This window comes from Coptis chinensis, chromosome 4, assembly GCF_015680905.1.
Source record: "Coptis chinensis isolate HL-2020 chromosome 4, ASM1568090v1, whole genome shotgun sequence".
Lineage (NCBI taxonomy): Eukaryota > Viridiplantae > Streptophyta > Magnoliopsida > Ranunculales > Ranunculaceae > Coptis > Coptis chinensis.
The window spans coordinates 2,975,818-2,998,104 of NC_141459.1; the positions used below are offsets into that span (position 1 = coordinate 2,975,818).

The following is a 22,287-nucleotide window of genomic DNA, read 5'->3' on the forward strand; positions in this document are numbered from 1 at the left end:
TGGAGTTCTGGAAGCTGCACGACTTCCAATTGACAAGGCTGAAGCCAACATAGCTGGGACCTTGGACCTGTCATTTTGCTGATCTGTTGTTCACCTTGCCAAGGTAAAACTTTCTTCTCTATTCAATGTTCGGTTTCTCTCATTGTGTTACTTACACATCCTATATTCTTCTCCAGTTAGTGAATAACTTTTTGGCCATGAAAGAACCCATTTTTGCGGCCTCCGCCGATACATCCACTGATGCCATAGCTCTGGGTGGTGATCCGGGAGAAAGAGACTGGCGAGAGAAGAGAGCATGGGCTGCAGATCGAGGTTGACCAGCTCTTGGCGAAAGAGAAGAAATTTGATACTGGCTTCAAGAATATGAGAGACGCTATCTCCAACCTTTGGAGCTCTCTGGAGAAAGCCCAAAAATGAGCTGTTGATGTTGTCACTTGGAAAGTGAAGTTCTTGGAACTGCGTTCCCACTTCACTACCCGGCAAGCAAAACATGACCAAGTCCAAGGGAAACTTCACCGTAGGAACACTGAGATGAGGACCCTTGGCCAAGTCATTGCCCATGCAAATGAGGTCATGTCAGGCTATGAGAGGGATCTAAAAGAGAAACGTCTTCGCTCTGATAAGAAGGTTAGTGACCTCTTGGCGGAGACCTCTGAGTTCTATTCTCAAGTGATGAAGGAGGTGAAGAAGAGGTCGCCTTTTAATTGGATTCGACCTATTTTTGTATTCTGTGTAAGGGTAAATTAGCCACTTCAGAAAGTATAGACGGATCACCGTCAATTTTGGCCCAATGTCTAATAAACGATCAATTGGTGACCAAACGAAAATTATCCAATTATAATTAGGCCCAAAAGCTAAATAACACTATATATTTTGAATGCAAATGGCTTCATGACCATATAGTTGCATCCACAACTGACTTATGAAGTGATAGATACATGATTTGGTCCGACAATTAGTTCATCCAAACAGTTTTCAACCAATCAACTGTAGGTTGATCAATTACACTCAATAATGTAAATATGTGATGTCCAACTAATGATTTATTCACACCTTAAGAATGAGATGAATATGGATATGGAAATAACTTACACCACCAACACTCGTTACACTTGCACCACATCCCCATCCCAGCAACAACCAGAATTAAGTGCGTGCAATGATAAGGCATTTGCTTGTCTAAAACTACAATATTTGAACTTTCCATATGAGACAATTCCGAGAGAGAAATTATCTGGGGTCACGGGTAACAGAAAGCGGAGCATCAGCAACAGCAAATTGAGCCCAACAAAGAAATGATTCAAGTAGACTATTTATTACTTCCGTGATAATCTAGAAACATTCTTGGGTGAAAAGAGACTGCCCACTTGGAATATAAAGAAAAAAATGAAATGGCTTTCCACCACAATAGGCCTACAAGTTTCTTTCTTGACGTCATAATAACCCAGATTTGTCGGTCCGCAGCACACGAGAAATTCACCGTTCCTTAATTTTGAAATAGTATACGTATCAGAACAAGACAAATATGCTGTTACTTCTGGGTCGAAAAAGTACTCCTTCGCCCAATAACCCTGCTCTCCGTAGTCTTTCATCACCCATATCTCAAAGTAATTGTCACCTAATTTTCTAAAAAAACAGAGGCGCTCTTCTATCACTCCCAAAGAGCTTTTTATATCCGTGCTGACTAATGGGGGAGGTTCGATTTGATGGACTTCCTCTGCAGCCATATCAAAAGCAACAATGGTCAAAGGTACACCATCTCCAGATGAGATCCAGTGAAGATGATTACTCACAAGCATGCCAAATGGATGCCTAAAGGTCTCATATGGAACACCATAATTTATCCTTCTCCACCTGCTTGAACCCAAAGTATAGACTTCACCCTCATCTTGGTCATAGTGGAAACGGATGACTTTGTACTCATTAGTGGTAGAATCAAAGCCAAAAGCAGACACTTCAACATGGAACAGTTCACGAGCCCTCGGGAGCCTAATGTGCTCCCCAGTAATAGGATTGCAGATGTAGTAAAACACGGGATAAGAACACTTATACTGATCTTCCGAAAAGCAAAGTAATCCGTTGACAGAACCAATTACTTGTAGAGTCTTTTCAAATTCCAGTTCCTTAAGAAATTCAAGAGAGTGGACTGGTGCTGAAGTTTCAAGATTATCAAAGACTTGATGATCAATGAACCAAAAACCACTCATGACATCACAAAGGACAACACAGGAGAACAACAATTTTGGATTGCCCATCGGTAATGAAATTCAGCGAAATGAGGGTCTCCGATTAAATCGTACCAGGTTTTGCATACCATTCTGCATTGAGAGGACAGGGATTTTACTGGTATTCGACATAGGATGTTGACTATGATATCACCTGGAAGCTTTGAGAATAGCTCCCCCCACTCATCTCCTGCAAAACCTGTAGGTCTATTTCTTCTCCTTCTTCATCCTTTAGACTTTTTTTTTCTTCTTCTTCTTCTTCTTGATCACTTATTTGTGTTTGGGTGCTGTAGAGGTTAAGGAAGAATAAACTGTAAGTAATGTTGCAATTTATGAGCATCATACAATCAGAGTTCATGAAGAGAAAATGCACAGAAAGTAAAAGAAAGAAAGACAATGTGTTACCTGCTTGCTAATCTACCAATATTCTTGGGTGAAAAGAGGCTGCCAAGTAGGAAAACATGCGGAAGACCATATTCACAATCGTCAGTAGTAATGGGCAACAAGACAGGCTGACAAGTTCGTTGCTTGGCGTCATAATAACCAAAATCTTTTGGTCCGTACTTGACGAGAAATTCACCATTCTTCAATTTGAACACATTTTGACCACACATATAGTTATGAAGAGTACAATTCAGCACCTGCGCATTAAATTTGTATTCCTTAGCCCACGAACCCTGCACACCATAATCTTTCATCACCCACATTTCGAACTCATCGAATTCTTTCATATCAATAAAACAGAGTAGTTCTTCTATCACTCGCAAAGCGCCTTTAAGGCGGCCTTGTTCTTGCTGGAAAGGAGGAGATTCAAATTCACAGAATTTCTCCGAAGCCACATTGAAAGCAAAGATAGATAAGGGCCCATCCTGTTCAGACGAAATCCAGTGAAGATTTCCATTCACAAGCACGCTAAATGGGTGTGTTTTCTGAATTTTAGGAACATGGTCTTCTACCCTTCTCCACCTAGTTGTGCCCAAAGTAAAAATCTCGGCACCACGATGGTCATCACGAATGCGAATAACTTTGTACTCATTAGCAGCCGAATCAAAGCCAAGTGCTGCAAAATCAATATCAGTAAATATACAAGTATCTTCCGGGAGCTGGAAGTGCTCACCAGTGATAGGATTGTAGATGATGTACTTCCTTGGCAAGTAACTACGATGGTGATGTTCCCCAAAACAGACTAGTCCATTAACAACACCTATAATTTGAAGATCGCTAAATCCAAATTCAACTAAGGGATAAGTTTCGACATCGCTGCTGACTACTGATGTTTTAAGATTATCAAAAACTTGATGATCGATCAATCGTAATTCATTACGAGGGGATTCGAGAAAGAACCCAAGACATGGGGAGCAGCGGTTCTGAATTGCCATTTGATAATGAATTTCTGCGAAACGAGGGTGATGGATGAAACGGTACCAGGTTTTGCAAACCCATCTGCATTGAGAGAGGGATTTGAGAGGTAAACTGGAGAAGATGTTGTCAAGGATTATATCACTTGGAAGCTTTGAGAAAAACTCTCCACTCTTTTCCCGCAATTCTCGTAACAGGTCGTCCAAGTTTAATAATTCTTCTTCTACAGCATCATCATCATCGTGTTGGACTCTTCTTATTCTCATGGTACAAAAAATTCTTCACTAGTTTGGCGGAGAGAAATGAAATATCTAAATACTAAGATGTTGATACTTTTGGTATTTTTCTCCCCAATTTAAGCCCTCTTATTATTAAAGGAAAATATTTCTGTGTCTCATTTTACTATTTTAAATTGAAATTTCTAATTCTAGACTTAGACTAGCCTGCAGTGGGGTGTGAGCGGAGAGAGAAGATTGAGAGATTGAGAGGGGCGTGGAGAGGGAGAGGAACAAAAAAGAAAGATGAGCACAAACTGACAGAAACCAACCAAACCAATCTCATTTTGGGCTACATACGCCCCCTCGTCAACCCGCTCACTTGATCAAGTAACTTTTACTATGCTTTTTATATGTTTCAATTTTTTTCTTATTAGTTTTGGATCCAATAGAACAAAATGATTTTCACTTGTGAAACCAATCAATCTGCGTGATTTCTTTCCTTTTCTTCTTTATATCTTTCTGTTTGTGGATCAATCAACTTAACTCTTATAATCTTTTTCCATTTTTTTTTCTGATTCTAAACCAATCATGTCAAGAAGTTTTTCTATTACAAATAGCTTTTTTTCTTAGGTCAGGATAGATTTTAATTTCCATCGTAGTACTGATGCTGATATTTTAGATACTTTCTCTCGATTGCATTGTAGGCAGCACATTTCCGCCCGTTACACAAACTTCAAATGCAGTACTGCTAAAAATTCTTAAGAAGTACCAATACAAATTGAATAATTACCATTACAAACAACATATGTGCTTGCCTGGTGACATTGTGTCAAGGCAATAAAATCAAGTGAAGAAAATAAATGAGAAAGAATTACAATCTGGAGGGTAATCAATGTGACAACCATATTGGCTCACGTACAATATACAATTGCCGATAGCGGATGTCCTGCGCATAAATATTCAGATTGGCTTCACTTAACGATGCACACAGGACCATGGACATTAACTGCTGACTGGAAAGGTATTGCAAACTTCATCTCAAGAAAAAACCTGCCCAAGCTTTATGTACAGATTGTGTTGTTCTTCAGACGTCAGATTTCTCAGTATCTACATGATAGAAGTAGAAATAATCACAATTGTATCTTGCCAATAATACTTAGATGTATCACATGAAAATTTATTTACATGTTCTAGTGAGTTTGGATGTTCACCTGATCAAAGATCATTTCAACGGAGTAGTTTTGCGACTTAATGAATGACTGATGATAGATATAGGCAAAAAAAAGCATCACCATCTACAAAAAGGCAATGTTAGCCACAGTTCAAAGCATTCATGTCTCTTGGGAATTTTATGCAACGTTACTCCCAATTTAGAAATAGGAAAAAATATAGGCATCCAACTTAAGGCCAATTCACAAAAAGAGCATACAACTTTTTTTATTGTAACAAAATATGCATCGTCGATTTCAATTGTAACAATGTAGGCACTCCGTCTGTCTGCCATCCAAATTGACTAATAGAAGCTTACGTGGACACTAAATTACCTATGTGGACAAGAGTTTTTTAGTGCGTAAAATAAAAATAAACGAAAAACTGAAGGAAAAAATGAATTTATAGGCATCCAACTTGAGACCAATTCACAAAAAACTTTGTTTATTTAGTTTTTTCCTAAAAAATGGTTCCGTTAGTCAATTTGGACGGCAGACAGATGGGGTACCTACATTGTTGCAAATCGAAATCGACAGAGCCCATTTTGTTAAAAAAAAAGTTGTATGCCCTTTTTGTGTATTGGCCTAAAGTTGGATGGCTACATATTCATTTTTTCCTTTAGAAATATATTAATATTAACTTGTAAGGTAACAAACTGCTCAGAAGATACTTATATTCACAGCAGAAAACAGTCAAATCCTAGGAACTCACTAATTGATGCTCTTAAACCTAAAATTATTTAATTTAAACTAAAACATGCAGTGATATAGAAATTCAATAGAAGCTCACCTGACAATCCATTCGATCCATAATGCCACCATGCCCAGGAATACTGTCACCGAAATCCTGTGAAATTTGAGCTGTAATATTAACAATCATGAAACTCATAGTGCACTTTTGTACCACCTTAATGACTTAATCAGAACCAACCTTGACCTTAAAAGCTCGCTTGAAGCCACTTGCAAAGAAGCCTCCAAAAGGCAATGATCGATCTTGAATAGACCCAAGCACAAAGCATGCCATTGCACTGGTAGTACAGATACCTCTTTCCAAGGAAACTGGGAGTGGAGAAAACAAAGTATACCAATTTTAGAATCATTGGCAGAAGAATGATCTTATAGGGTTCAAAAAAAGATCTAAAAGAACAAGGTTTTAGTAAAGAGAAGAATGGAAAATAAAAAAGCCTCATCGAATTCTACATAAGAGTACAGTTACCACATCCAGCAGTGAGTGCAAGACAGGAGTGTGATCGAAACCATATTTGTAAACAAAAATGGAAAATAAAATAAAATAAAATGCCTCAAAATCTGCAAACTCACTGTAACAACAATCAGCAACTTCAAAATCATAATCTCTTATTGGAGGACAAGTAATCTCAAAAGGCTAACTAAGCATAATGCATACAAGATGACCAAACATGACCGCAGACGTTGAATACTCAATGTGGGTTCAGGCAAGAAGCTCGAAAAAAGAGGCTAAAGAGAACAATAAAACATAGCCACAGATATACCTCAAATAAGCTAAGCTAAGATCAAACAAATAACTTGATAAAATTCACATCTCAAAAAGTCTAAAGCATATTACTGAAAATGAAAAAATGTTAATAGAGATGAACTATTTTCATTGCTCGTGGCTGTATTTTATGGCAGCAGTATCTATAACATAAGGTTAAAAACATCTAATGTAGCATCCTCCCACTTACCCATCCTGGAAGAGAATAAGACTCTGGTTTAAACATCGGATCCGGATCACAGTAAAGCCAGCCAACCAGTAGATAAGTCCTGCATACGTTTCAGGAACACAGAAAATAAAGAATTATCCCAAAGTAAATAAGCATATCCCTTCAATTGCAGATACTGAATATATCAGAGCTTACCTTTCTAGGACACGTAAGCCACTGAAAATGACCCATAAGGTTTGCCAACTGCACAAAACATTAAGAACAGACATTTTCTTAATACAGATGATTTACTAATAAAAACAGAGATGTCAAATAAAAAAGTGTATCACTCAATCTATCACAGTATACCTCAAATAGGTGAACACGATTTCACACTAAAGAAAATTATCTCATATTCGCAAAAAACCACAAAAGTTTCTGATGCATCTAAGGGTTCCAAACCCTTGTTTTAGTTCCATATTGGTTCATATATTATTAGAACTATTTCTAATTATGTTTAGGTGTTGTTTTGATGTATTTAGCAGATGTTATTTTTGCGGTTATATTTAATTCCGAAAATTTTGATTATTAGTTTCTAAATTTGATTTAGAAGGCTAGCTTCCAAATTCATAATCTCTTTAGCTATAAATTGAGTTGTAGGCCATTGGCCAGAGTTAGTGTTGAAGAATAATAAAGTTTGAGTGTTAGAGAAAGATTTTCTCAATTGAATTCTTGTGAGAGTTCATGTTCTTCACGAGGAACAAGGTTGTCAAACTCTAAAATCAACATAGATCTTGGAATTAGGTGCCAAAATCATATCTAGGTCATACGTGACCATCAGTTTCCCCAAATCTCATGTTGTTAAATTGTAATAGCATTTGGTATTTCTTTAGGATTGATGTATAGTTGCTCTTGCGTGTTACTTCAGTCTTTTGGCAAAATTTTGTGTCTCTATTACATTTTAGGTAGACTTTCTCGAGCAGGAGCTCGAATTATAGGCAAAATGAGCCGAATCATGTCTCGAAGCTGACCTCAAATTAGAGGTCGTAGTTCATAATGAGCTGAATCAAATTGAGCTTGAGCTAAAGGTATATTTTACGAGGCAAGCGCGAGCTCAAATAAAGCCTTGCATCATAATACACGAGCTGAGCCTGGATTATTTTAAAACTCAACTTTATCAAGTCTTCCGTCTAGTAGTCCTTGCATAACACTAGATCCCTAATATTTCTGAACTTTTTGTCAAATGAACAACTCGACTCGCTCAGAGACTAGTCCTAGGGTCAGATTTTAGAGATCCTCATCGAGCATTTAAAGCCTTGCATCATAATATACAAGATCATGGGGTGGGTGTGGGCCCACTCATTCCCAATAGGTTATGGGTTGAATTCTCCAAATAAACCTTGGTTTCAGTAACTGCTACTCTTTTAAAGTGCACAAAACAGTAAAACAGGGACTGATAACACCTGAAAGACTGAACTACAAAGTAAATAAATGAAGAACGTCAATTGTTAGTTAAGGGTCGAATAAGTTGCACTTAGTTAAAAATACATCACTTTCTAATTGTTGGAATTACCCAATCTGAATGTTGTAGAAAATATAGAGATTCTGTCAGTTTTTTTTCTCCTTTTATGTCCTGATTTACAAATTATGGTTATGAATACCCAAATTGGTGAGGAGTTCCATATTAAATCGAGCCTAATTTCAAAGTTTTCTCATGATCAAACCTATTGTAAAGCATATATGGCCATACGGGCCCATTTTGCATCACAAGACAAAAGAAGAAGAAGAAGAAATTGACTCACCACAAATGCAGATATAATAGTTGCAAAAGAGGCTCCAATGAACCCTTCCCAAGTTTTCTTTGGAGATAACTTGATCAAAGGTGTTTTGCCAAAGAAAAACCCAAAAATATATGCAGAAATGTCATTGATAACAATAAGGGACGATGGCAAAAGGAACCTGCATTAAACCCAGATGATGGTCAGGCATACCTTTGTCAAGCTAAATTTACCATCAAAGGAACACATTTTCTTGCATGAGAAACTATTATTACAATAACATAAAACAGCATGAGATATGCAGTCATTTGAGTCGACTATATATTTTCATTCTAAAGATGTAATGTAAAATCTGTCCGTGAGCGGCTGTGGGCATCTTGTTTTGCCTGTATGTTAGTTTGAGCACCCTAACCATCATCTGCACTGGAAAACGAAAAAAAATGTTGAGGTCTACTAGGCATAGCTAGTAAATTCGCGTTTAATACCCGTTTAATACATTTTTACTTATAATATAAATAATAAGGCGAGTGTTTCAAACCTAGGGATTAAAACACAAATTCTATGATCCAGGCTTATAATTGCTGAATAATAAGGTCCATATTTTTTAAATGAAAAAAACATACTATAAAATGTATGATGCAACTTCAAAATGGAGGGTTTTGAAAATCCACTCAAATTACAACCTTCCATACCTAAAAAATATCAAAGAACTAAAGTGTTAGCAAGTAAATATAAATGAAAATTTGAGTTATGTATATGTAGTTCATGAACAATTCTGACAAAATATTACCTTCTAAACTTGTAATGCAACCAAATATATCCAATTGTTTCCGTATTATACGTCTTTAAAAGACAAATTGTATGTTTGGCCTTTTTTTTCGTTGTTTTTTACCGAATTTTTAAACGTATTATTATTCAAATTTTCAAATTTTTGACGAATAATTTCCTTATCGAATTTTTTCCGTCCGCAAATTTATGTCTAGGTAATACCATTTTTTCTAGTCATTCTAAGTAAACACGGTATCTCCTAATGCCTTCAGGCACTGAAATGGGAAAGGTAGACCAGAATGCTAGACAGGGCCCTGTTGGAGCAATATCAAAATTCCTTGTAGGCCTAGATTACCAGGAATACAATATGTGAATCACGTATAAACCTATAACTACAAAAAGAGGACCAAATGGCTTAATTTCTAGAACGACACAAGGTTAGTGAGGATAATTGGCAAAAATCACAAGCAGATTGATATCAAAGGTAAAATTGGGCTTTCAAAAAGTAACTCGCAAAATGGAAGACAATGTATAATTACACTAAATGACGCCATAATTAACACATGATGGATTTTGTTAGTTGTCTCACCAGATAATTCCTTCAAAAATATTTGCTACAGTGAATGAGGACTGGGTAAACATCACAATCAGAATCATGTGTGTCCATGCAAACTGCCCAAATTGATACTTATTCATCTTCTTCTTCAGCGTAAGAATGAACCACATAAATCCTGAGAAAAGAAGTAAATTTTATACAAGACAACCGATACAAAATCAATTGCATATTTCTTTTCCTTGGTGAGTTATTGCTTACTACAGAAAATTAAGAAAGAGATGGTAGTACCTGCAATGTATAAGGAATAACAAATGGCCATTTGATATTTGATAAGTCCGTTCACAAGCTTGTATAAGAATTGATCTGAAGTAACAGTGTTGACGACTAAGAATTAGGCCACACACAAGCAACACGGCTGTGAAGAAGAAATGCCTGAGAATAGTTAAAATGAGCATTTAAGTCAAACACACAAGGGCCATTGCATCTGAATGCAATTAAAACCCAAAAAACATATTGATGATAAGCTAACGATTGCATTACCAATTCAAAAGCCTGAATCCGGGAAGTTGCCTATCATCATGAGCTTTTCGGAGTAGATTGAATAGCTCCTTTGCCATAAAGATTTGGATAACAACTACCATTGCCTAAATATAAAGATGGCCCACGTAGATTATAAAAGCAAAGCCCCAATCATCCACACAGATGAATATGCACGGATTATCATAGACTTGTATTTGTTTTGATCATTGACGAGTAAATTCCTTTTCCCATTAACTTTACTTGCGTCGGCAGGAACCTGAGAGTAACCAAAGAACAACAGTATGTGTGTAACTACTGTCACCTTTATGAAAAAAAAAAAAAAAGGTTGGTTTCTTGACAAGACTAATATTTATGTTTTAGAGCCGTCTCTCACGAGTCCTTTCAGAAAGACCACCAATGGTCACCATACCATATTTCACCAAGCAAAAAAAATAGCTGCTCAAGGCAGCACTGTAATGTGGTGACTACTGACTAGAATCGCTAATGGTGGGCACACGGCAATGTCAGGGTGTCAGATAGGCACCAACAAACCCAATTAGGATTTCTTGACCGGATTACCAAAGGCAAATTAAAGGTTACTCCTCGTCTAAAACAATTACTTACTTACGAAGATAAAACTAAAATAAAAAAGAGTATCACTTAAGCGAATTTATCTCATTCGAGCGTCTGCATGCTTCAATTCTATCTCGAAATCTAGCAAAGCCTAACCTACAGATGTAGTAAGATATATGGTTGCCACTCATATGCTTATATGCTCTCTGTTCACCGACCAACAATGTGTCAGAGTGGAATGGACAAAGAGTTTGCTTGCTCTTTAATCCAAGGCCCAAAATTTCGATTTCGGTTAATATATTGGTGTACCCAAAATATATCGGATATATCGGTTTTTGGTAATCAGTCCAAACTATTTAAAATATCAGAAATATCGGAAATATCGGAAATATATCGGAAATATCGAATTTATATTTAAAAATGGTCAAAAAATCAATCGATATATATCAATTATATCAGAAATATCGATTATATCGATGATATAAAATTTCATATCGGAAATTCCGATATATCTCGAAAAAAAAATTCAATATTCGGTAGATATATGTCGGAAATATCAATATCGGTGTACCAATTTACCGAGATATATCGGTGAGATATCGGATATCTCTGCGATATTTTGGGCCATGCTTCAATCACCAAGTGCAAAAAATAGTACGCAACTTTTCTTTCCTGTTTTTGGTTTGGCGTGTTGAGATTGGAGACGTATTTGTTTGTTTGAGCGTGTCACAGAAATGGGGTCCGGGAATTATTTGCTTCGAGCCTGTACGTATCAGTTGGGCCTTGCTATTGTGACTTTGGGCTGGGCCAAATCCAGGCAATTAAATTTTACTTTTAAGGCCTGTGGCTGGGCCCATATGCTGTTAGCGTGTCTTCTTGTCATGCAAAATTAGCAAAATTAGAATTTGGAGTACTACGGTGCTCCAAATTAAAAGTTTAAAACCACCTTAATTAAGAACCAAGTCTGAAAATACAATCTTGACTGCACTACGCTACACTAGCTATACGTCTGCACTAGCTAGATAGAAACTTCTGGAGTCTAAAAGCACAATGAAACACATCCAAAGCAGACACAATCACATCGAGTTTATGACTTGGACGGAAGATTTTTATCTAGAAATTGAGACCTCTATGACAATATTTTTGAAACCCTTTGACACCAGCTTAAATGTACAGCCATCTTCAGCCTTTAACTTGTGCCCATCTCGAAATTCAGGCCAACCACTTTGGAAGTAGACTTTCCCCGAACTCTCTTTGTGGTTCAGTCTAACTTTCCAAAGCTTCCCCTTTGGATCTCTTAGAGTAATCATGCGCCTCCTATTTGTAAGACCATTTTCTCTCGCAAAATTTTGATCGACAGTCTACGTCAGACAAACTTTGCAATTAGAATAAAATTTTTTTCAGAGACCGATTTCGAGTTTATGTAGTTTGTACAATTACAAAATGAGAAAATAAAATAAAAACACCTCATAGGCTCGTAGCACATACTAATAAGCATATTTTTTCTATGCATCCAACAAAATGTGAACAACATTAAAAATTGAAGCATCAATGCATGATTGTCAAGTTGTCAACCTATGTTGGTTTTGAAACTTTTGTTTTCACCAAATTTCGCTTTTCAGAAGATTAAAAGATATTGACAATGCTGCACTCACCAAAGTTTGCCAATTCAAGTGCCGGGGTTGCAAAGTAACAGTAAATTGAGGAGGGTCTTCAACTCGCTTAGCAGATGATTTGCCCTTTGAACCTACAAAACATTAATTTTCACTGCTAAAACAAAGAATATTATTTTTGTAGTACAGAAATACCCATGTTCTGTTTTTTTAGAAGAATAATAGTGAGGGGTAGTTCTGTAATCAAAGATATGCCACCAGCAATTACTAGCTTTTGTAAGGGAAAACAAAAAGCTTAAGAAAATTTTACCATGAAATTCCTTGGCAACTTTCTCATTCATTTTGTTGTTCATCTTCTCAATTGTGTTAGCTTTCTTCATCTTCTGATCATCCAATGATGGGTACACCCTCTCAGATTCAGTATGATCAAACATAAGAACATGGAACACCAAACCACCTACGTGTTTGAAAACTAAAAAATCTCCAATACGTAAATCATGTGCTCTAACAAAATCTTCCCAACCGTCTTCAAAACAAGATTCTCTAATAGTAACACTCCATGGCTTGTTTCCACATTTTCTAGTTCTTAGTATAGCTTTATCTTCAAGTTTCTCTCCTAGTAGTAAGTACTTCATGAAGAAAGCATGGGGTATGGACTACAATAAAATTAGAAACCCACATATTTAATGTTACGAACTAGAAGTACTGGAGAACTTTAGATGCAAGGAGAGTAACTAAATTAAGAGAGAGACTCACAATTGCTTGAAGACAACCAGGCATAATGGGCTTACAGAAATGAGGCTTGCTTGGTCTAATTGTTATCCTCGCCATTTGGAATGCAGTTGAGGAACTTGCAGGTGTGGTTTGTGCCTTGTGCTGCTACGTGCTACTAAATCTGTTTTGGGTGTAAAACTATTGATTGGTTCTTGTGCAAGGCAAGACTCGTTAGCAGGGATAAAATGAGGGCTTAGGGGCTAAATGCAGGACACATTATTTTTACCTTTTTTCTTTTCCCATAGTACGCTCATGGCTCATGGCTCAAGGTACAGTTACTTGGGAATTCGCTCTCATGGATCCAATATCCAATACAAGATCATGCCTTGTGTTCAAGGAAACAATTGGCGCACAATTTCAATGGCACAACCACCACATAAAAGAACCCTGTGTACTAAAGAGTCTCAGATAAAATGAGTTACAGTAACTAAGGCCATTTAGTGGATTACAACCTTATCACCAATAAGCACACAGTTCCTTTTTTCCCCTGTACAGGAGTTTTTATCGAAGATATCTGGAATGGAATACTTTTTCGGCCATTTTTTTTCCGCTAAAGCCATATCTGTACTTCATTAACGTTTATAACGAGTTAACACATTTTTTGTTGCTCTAAGTTCTGATTTTATATACAAACTATACATCATCCACTCTAAAGATTACCTTTACATACTAAAGTTTATTTTCCTCAACCATCTACTGTTTGGTGGGGGAGTAGTGTCCATCAAAGGGATGCCTGCAGGAGCGCGCCACTTAAAACAACAGGAGCAATTTAAGTCTCCCATTTGGTTATTGGCTTTTATGTTTGTTGGAAAGGAGCTGAATCGGAGCGTGTGAAGAAATCAACTTCTAGTCCATCATTTTAAGTCGTCAATGAGGTTTTGGGCAACCGTGTAACTTTGGTCTTGTTGCTTGTTGCATAGTACAAAATTTGGTTTTTGTTTTGTGCCTAGCCATTGTGGTGTTGATACCGTTTCGTGGAGTAAGTGAGTAACATTGTAAATCTTCAAAATACGTTCCGAAACTAATGGCTTTTAGAGTATCATCAGATGATCAGAATACCAGGACTCTGGAATTTAAAATAGCATATAAGCGAGGTCTGAGAACAACAATATTAGAACCATAACATTTAAAGACCATAATCTGAACCAGGGTGCAGGGTCACATACATAGAATTATAGAAACCCCTTAACATAATCACAACAAAATTCGACCCATTTGGTTTAGGACTTCATACAGAAGATTTGGATCTGGAAACTGAGACTTTCATCGCAACCTTGTTGTCCATCCTCGATACCAACTTAAATGTACAAATATCTCCTACCCCTAACTTGTTTGCCATCGAAAATGCACGCCAACCACTTGGAATATAGGCATGACCTGTTCGCCTGTGGCTCAATTGCACCTCCCAGGACCTCCCCTTTGGATCTTCAAGCGTCATCATTTCACGCCTCTTTCCAAGACCATTTTCTCTCCCAAAATCTGCTGGAATACACTGAAACATACAGGACTTACCATCAACAGATCAAAAAATCGCTATAAAAGGATTTTTGTTCACATACACTTAAAACTTTTTTTTCCTAATTTTTTGTTCACAATTTGTTTAGGAATGTTAGGAGGTTAAACACCTTGTGAATAGAATATAAAAGGATTACTAAGATTTTATCATTTGAATTCGAATTCGAAATCGAAAAAAAAAAAGGAAATCTGCCATAAGCCCCCCATAATGCACTCACCACAGTCCACCACTTGAAGTGAGAAGTTTTCATAGTAATTTTAAATTGAGGATCTTCGACTGGCTTAACCATTGCATTACCCTTGAAACCTACAAAAGAGAACATTATAAAAATCACGATATGCTGAATCTCTGAGTGTACTGGAAAACTTTAAAAGTTCACTGTATTGTGTTGCATCATATTCATAGAACAGGAATACCCTTGTTCAATTAGTTTGTAAAATTTAAAGTGAGGGTAGTCCGGCAATAACAAAATATATAAATCGAGTAAAACAAGAAGAAAGTTACTCAAAAAGGCCTTGCCAACATTCTTCTTCTTTTCATTCGTATTAGCCTTCCCCATCTTCTGATCATCCTTTGCAACATCAAATAGGGGATACACTTTCTCACAAGCAGTAGGATCAAATATATGAACATGGAACATCAAACCACCTTCATGTTTGAAAACTAAGAAATCTCCAATACATAGATCATGTGCTCTTGCAAAATCTTCCCAACCATCTTTAAAGCGAGAACCTTTGACACTAACAGTCCATGACTCGTTTCCACCTCTTTTGGTCCTTAGTGTAGCTTGATCATCAAGTTTCTCCCCTACTAAGTACCGCATGAAGAAAGCAGTTGGTATTGACTACAAATGAACAAGAAAACAATATATAATTAAGGGTTAGATGTTAGAAGAACTAGCTAGAAGTAAAATGGAGCAATTTAGACTTTAGATGCATGGAGAGAAACAAACAATTTCTTGAAGTGAACCAGGCATGAAGGGCTTAAAGAAGTGTGGCTTGCTTGGTTTAATTGTTGTCTTTGCCATCAGGAAATTGAGTCAGTGCGGTTGCATATGTGTTACTACTCAAGTTTATTGTGTTTTGAAAGAACAAAACGTTTAAAAGAAAGATGAAGAGGGCTGTTAAGAGGCGAATTATTCAAGGTTCGGCGTCCAACTGAAGACATCGAGTAGGCCAATCATGATGTACTGTCTTCTTTTCCAATACTAAGTCATAGGTGCACTGCTCAAGCCTCAAAGGTACCGTGTCAACAAAATTTCAATTCCTATCACCATACCCTCACCCCTGATACCCACAGGGAAGGATCATTTTTATTGGGCAAATGGAAGACACAATTGCACTAATAACAAGGACTGTGAATCACATTCGTCTAGGAAATGTTATTCTTTCTTCCAGCAGGCGTGCAACAAATCTGCACTCCCGAAACGTTTTTTTCGAGAATAACCATGTCCACTCCCATTAAGTAAACAACTCGGCGGTATTTGTACACTGGTACGTTGGTGTTGTGCCAATTTACAAAATACAAAATGCAATTATAACATTTGGGGAGTCAATAAAATCTAGGCCAGTTGAAAATTTGAAATGGTGTATACAGCTGTTGTGCGCTGATTTTAATTGTTAGAATCGGTACACTGAAACGACTCCCACTTGGTTTTCGGAGGCTTTCATGCATAGAAAGTCACAGTTCGAAACCATACTGATGAACTTTTTTTTTTTTTTTTCGGAAAATTTCATTACAATTAACTTTTGCGGCTCATCCAATTAACCCCGTCTCCCTTCCCTTCTCATTTTGCCTATCCCTTACTTTCTCTTCAGTTCTCATTGTAAGCCCAACATCAAACCAATTAAACCTTAATTTTAATCATACCCAATCGATCAAAACGCCGTGATTTGATACCCAAAAAAGGATTTTGTGAAATTTGAAAACTAATTGAGGGCACAAAAGAGGGAAAAGTGGAAGAAATTTTTGGATGAATTTACATATTTGCCCTTTGTCGTTTTATTAGTTAGATGTGTGGACTAGGTAATTTTTACGTGGATGTGTTTCTGATCCATGTATGATGTGCATTGTTTATAATAGTCCAAGGACCTTTTCACACTTGGGTTGGATAAAGTCCACAAATTGAAGGCATATCATTATTAATTGAATGAGTTCATACTTTTCAATTTATTTAGTAATTATGTGCTCTACTTCGAAAGATAATATACACAAGTTTGGGGGAAAAAAATAATTTTATGTAGTTTGATTGCAGATAAAGAGTTAAAATTGCCAAAAAAATTCATGAACATATGTTGGAAGTTGGTAAAATCATTAGTCCGTGACACATTTATCAATAGTATGCAACCATGTGAATGAGATAAATGAGAAACTCAATGGACCTAAAGTATTTGTTTTCCTTTCGGTTACAAGAAATAGTCCAATGTATAAATATAACGAATCGGTACAATAATATGTAGAGTCATCTTTAAAGATGTCTTTTAGTTTCAGAAGAAATTTTTGTTATGTATATTGTTTTCTCTAACATAAGCAAAACATCAATTGATAATGTGTTGGATCCATATGTGTTTTAACTGTTGGAGATGTGTTAGAGCAAATGGTCGATCTATTTCCTGATGGTTACTGAACATCATCTTCTTTTCATATATATAAGCTCGAACGAGTTGGTCTATTCATTTGTCTAGAAACTTTTTCTCTACAAAGCCTACAAGACAAATCATAGTTATTAGGGGAGTAGGTGAGAGGGAAGAATGAGGAGGGTGCCTTTTGTCATATGGCACATCGTTCGTAGGCATCATAAGTTTGTATTCTTTTTGCTTGGGATGCTTATAAATACCAGTATACCAGTCATGTAGGTGCGGTCTTCAGCTCCATTTTCTAGTTGGTTTGATTCATGGTCGCATCTGCAAACGTTTTGTTTGGTTTGTACTTTTAAGTTATGTGTAGTAGCACTGAAAGCGGTTTCGATCGTTATATATATTTGGTATGGCCTACTCGGCCTCTTTTCCATACGCGTTGCTCACATGTTCAGTTGCACACCTGGGGCGGTCACATGTTCAATTGGCCAGTCCTAGCCAGTAGGAGTCCTTGAGCTCTAAAAACTTTCACTTAATTTCTACCTCTATATATAAATATCACTTCTCTTTTGTAAAAGAATTACGGACTTCAAGACTTCTACTAAACCACAATCAACACCCCTTACAACTTCATAAGTGTGTTTAGGTGATTTATTGTCCAAACAATAAGATTGCAATAAACCCACTTGAGTGTGCGCATGAAATGGTTATGAAATATAAAACTGCTAGAGATAGTATTCACATACTACATACCCTAATCTAAGTTATAACATCGATCCCCCTTATAGCAATGGAAATGGTTTTTTGGAGAGTTGTTTCACAGAAAAGAAACACAAGCGCAAGCATTGTGTATAGAGTATCGACTGGCACGAGCATTCACTAGTAGAAAAATAATTGAATAAGTGAGATGATTCTGATTCTAACTGAATAAAGAAAATAGCCTGAGCTCCAACCAGAATTTTGGTGGCTGGGTGGAGAATAATGTCTTTACATTTTCCATTTTTATTTTCTTTTGTTAAACCTTTTGATTTTCATTAACTTTTTCTCTTTTAGAAACAAAAAGGGTGACTGGGATTATTTGTTGGAGTGGACTAATAGGGTGTTGTTGTCTTGTGGACAAAATTTGAGTTCTTTTTGACAAACTTACTTCAGAAAAAATAAATAAATAAATAAAAAATCGGCAGAAACGTTATACGGTAAAAGATTGTTGCTGGTATTGAGAGGGAATCTGAGTTATCTGTTCGTCAAAAAATATTCATAGAACACGCAAATGATTTTCTACTTGTTATTCTGATGGAGGGACTTGGACAAAGTAAGTCATCGGTAAAGTATCATTCTATTCTCCGGTATTGTCTCATGATTATTTTGTACTCAAACGATGGTATATGCCCTGTTTGCAAAAAAAGTAAACTAGATACTTTTGGGGACCATGTAGCACATTGTAGGCATTTTTCCAGGTTTCAAATATCAACATGATTATGTCGGATGTAATGCATTTTGGAGGGCTGGGGTACAAACGAAAAATGAGACTCTTGTCAATTTTCTCACTGATCCGAATGAGGGTAGATCGACGCTTCGGCCTGCGGATGTATTGATGTAACTGGAGCATCTCTGTTGAGATGACTTGGGAATGAAGTCTTTAAAGTGGGAGAAACAACTAATAGAGCAGAGCAGTATCAAGAAAAATTGAGAAACATGAAGATAATTGTAGAACTGACCACGTAATGACAACTAGTTATAACGAGTTTCCATTTACAAAGATATGATTTGCCATTCAAAAAAGACTTTCGGCGCAACTTGTTACATATTTGTCTTAATTATTTGTAAAACTCGTTATCATTATTAATAAAAAATTTCAACTTCATTAAAAAAAAAAATCGGCCTATGCATAGTCCAGAAACACCGTATTACACATTAGACTGAAGATTCATATCAAGAAACCGAGACGTTCATGACAATCTTATTTGAACCCCTCGATACCAGCTCAAATGTACAAAGATCTCCCACCTTCAATTTGTTTGCTTCATAAAATTGATGCCAACCACTTCCTATGAAAGCAGAACTTGAACTGGGCATGTACTTCAAATTTACCTCCCAAGACATTTTATTTGAATTTGTAAGGGTAATAGTACAACACTTGTTCGTAAGACCATTTTCTCTTCCAAATGCTCTTGGAATAATCTGCACCACGAGAAAAACCAATTTCAATTGTCAATTGTCAATTTTACGGAATTGATACTATACGTTGTCAAATTTTCATTGCCAAATCATGCTTCTAACAAAAAGATAAAAACGCAATGTGAGGTTGGTAAGTTTACAAAACTGCTGTATGAGCAAGGCTCCTTTTGGAAGCAAAAGTATTCACGATGTTATCCTGAAGACCAAATTGTCCACACAAAAGCACAATACTTTCTGTACTTCTAGAGTTTTAGCTTCTTTTCTTTTGTTCAAAAAAATAATGATTGCACCTACCTTGTATGTTGTACTTGTATCCAGACACAATGCATCTAATATCAATGAACTCACCAAATGATAACTCTTGAAGTGGTATGAGTGCATTGGAATGGTAAAGTAAGGATGTCTCGAGGCCTTTAAACCTGAAAAAAAAAAGTATGAAAATAGTAAATCGAAACGATAACATTTCAAAGTCTTTTAGTGGGAAGAAATTACCCTTTTTGCATTTTGAGACTTCTACTTCCATTACAACCTTCTTGGATCCTCTTGATAGGAGCTTAAATGTACAACCATCTCCCAGTTTTAACTTGTTTGAATCTGCAAAATGAAGCCAGTCATTTCGAATGTAGCACATACCTTGACTAGGCTTGTACCTGAGATACACCTTCCAAGCCTTGCCAATGGGGTCTTTAAGAGTCATCACTTCGGCCCTGTTTGTAAGACCATTATCTCTTCCAAATTTAGCTGGAATATACTGCCCACATATACACCTTGCCATTAGAAATTAAACTTACCTATATATATATAATATATTGACCACCTCAAAAACAATTTAAATTGCTGATAACAGACAAAGATTTGACACACACACACACACACACACACAAACATACCAGCATACGCTTATTACAAGACCAGTCCTGGTTCGGAATCTTCATTGAAAAGTTACGACTTAAAACTCAACTGATTGCTGGGGGTGCCTACTAGTTTTTGGTTTATCGAATTTAGTATAGCACCATATTTTCAAAAAGTTTGCTGTGGCTTGAGTGTGTTGAAAACCAACTTTATGAATAGGCAAACTTAAAATTTTTGTACTACAAATTAAATTTGATCGAGTGAGGCGGGGGGTGGCTTATATATTTATACACATAATTTTATACCTAAAGAACATCTTTTAGAATATTTTCCCAGTCTAAATTATGTAAACTATCAGTTCATCTTAAATCCCTAGTTTTGAAGTAAAATGCAAGGGGTGGTTATGTGAGATCAATTAACTATAACGTTCAGTAAAAGAACTTAAAAATACAGTGGGTTGCTAGCTCCAGAAAACTCATGTATGTGCACTGATACCAATAACGGGCAATGAGTCAAAACGTACTCACCATAATAGATCCCTTGAAGTTATAAGCTCGCAAAGTGACAGCAAAATGAGGAGGCTCTTTAACTTCCTAGCCATTCTAGTAACCTTTGAACCTACAAGAAGAACATTATATAGGGGGCCAAAATTGATTCACCAAGTTAAATTACTAGACGCCTACTCAACAGTCAACACCAAGAGTACAAGATCCTTCATTCTATAAACAGGGGGAATTTAACTGGAAAATTAGAGGTAGGTAATCAAAGACCTTGGCACAAAGCAATTCAATTGCTAATTGAAAAATGAGAAATAGGTGGTGAAGTAAAAAATTACTTGGAGAATTCTTGGTGAATTTCTTGTTCTTTTCTTTTGTTTGAACTTTCTCCATCTTCTCATCATCACTTCCAACGACATCCAGGAGTGGATACTCTTTCTCACATGCCGTGGGATCAAATATGCGAACATGGAACTTCAAACCACCTTCATGTTTGAAAACTAAGAAATCACCAATACATAGATCATGTGCTCTAGCAAAATCTTCCCAACCTTCTCGAAACCAAAACCCCTTCATGCTAACAGCCCAACACTTACTACTTCTATTGGTCCTCAATGTGACATTCCCTTCACTGCAATTCTCTTTTAAGTGTCGGCTCTTGAAAGCAGGGGGAATTGACTACAACAAATAAAGGAAAAAAAACTGAGATTTTCGAGCTATACATAAAGAACTAGTGGAGAATAAGAGGTGCTCACGATTTCTTTAAGTGAACATGGAACGATGACCTTGAAGAAACGGGGCTTCCTTGGTTGGATTGTGGTACTCGCCATTTTACAGTAATGAACTATTGTGTCGGGCAATTAAAACTAATGAGGACTGACCAGGAACACACAACTCTTTACTTTTCGCAGGATAGGCCGTTGGGCTCAGGCCTCAAGGTAACGTACGACGCTATCTATAAAAAGTAAAGAAATCACAAAGAATGTTTTGCATATACAACAGAAAAGAAATCCTTTACAGTTACAGTTAAACAGTCGATCTACGTTACCAAAGAAGGATCTTGTTATCCAATCCAAGATACTAGGAGATGTTGCAGTTTGGCATCTGGCATATCTTGCTAAATATCAAATATTACCATGTGCCATGTACGTTAACTTCAGAAAAAATAAAAACAAAAATAGATTTCTTCCTGTGACCACAAAACATTTTAATCATTGGGGTTTAGGTCTTGAACTGGAACACGTCCCTGACCGAAAAAAAAACTTGGAACGAGGGTGATGGATGAAACGGTACCAGGTTTTGCAAACCCATCTGCATTGAGAGAGGGATTTGAGAGGTAAACTGGAGAAGATGTTGTCAAGGATTATATCACTTGGAAGCTTTGAGAAAAACTCTCCACTATTTTCCCGCAATTCT

The 22,287-nt window shown here is 36.6% G+C and overlaps 3 protein-coding genes and 1 pseudogene across 3 annotated transcripts; all 4 read right to left on the reverse strand.

Moving 5' to 3' along the window:
- Window positions 1–1,025: 1,025 nt before the first annotated feature.
- On the reverse strand, window positions 1,026–4,085 carry LOC147501214 (uncharacterized). Its single transcript, XM_086603763.1, has 3 exons — window positions 2,631–4,085; window positions 2,380–2,512; window positions 1,026–2,261 (listed from the first exon to the last, which is right to left on the reverse strand). The coding sequence occupies exons 1-3, from the start codon at window positions 3,848–3,850 to the stop codon at window positions 1,317–1,319; spliced, it is 2,298 nt and encodes a 765-aa protein (XP_086459889.1). The 5' UTR covers window positions 3,851–4,085; the 3' UTR covers window positions 1,026–1,316.
- A 483-nt stretch (window positions 4,086–4,568) lies between these two features.
- On the reverse strand, window positions 4,569–11,748 carry LOC147501215 (phosphatidate cytidylyltransferase 1-like; annotated as a pseudogene).
- A 127-nt stretch (window positions 11,749–11,875) lies between these two features.
- LOC147501216 (putative B3 domain-containing protein REM15) lies at window positions 11,876–13,395 on the reverse strand. The gene is made up of 4 exons (XM_086603780.1): window positions 13,235–13,395; window positions 12,789–13,134; window positions 12,521–12,612; window positions 11,876–12,226 (listed from the first exon to the last, which is right to left on the reverse strand). The coding sequence occupies exons 1-4, from the start codon at window positions 13,307–13,309 to the stop codon at window positions 11,975–11,977; spliced, it is 765 nt and encodes a 254-aa protein (XP_086459906.1). The 5' UTR covers window positions 13,310–13,395; the 3' UTR covers window positions 11,876–11,974.
- Window positions 13,396–14,358: 963 nt separating this feature from the next.
- Window positions 14,359–22,059, reverse strand: LOC147501217 (B3 domain-containing protein REM14-like). Its single transcript, XM_086603767.1, has 10 exons — window positions 21,920–22,059; window positions 21,627–21,826; window positions 21,102–21,549; window positions 20,902–20,992; window positions 20,015–20,301; window positions 19,871–19,941; window positions 19,280–19,525; window positions 15,273–15,612; window positions 14,986–15,074; window positions 14,359–14,744 (listed from the first exon to the last, which is right to left on the reverse strand). The coding sequence occupies exons 2-10, from the start codon at window positions 21,699–21,701 to the stop codon at window positions 14,481–14,483; spliced, it is 1,911 nt and encodes a 636-aa protein (XP_086459893.1). The 5' UTR covers window positions 21,702–21,826; window positions 21,920–22,059; the 3' UTR covers window positions 14,359–14,480.
- Window positions 22,060–22,287: the final 228 nt, after the last annotated feature.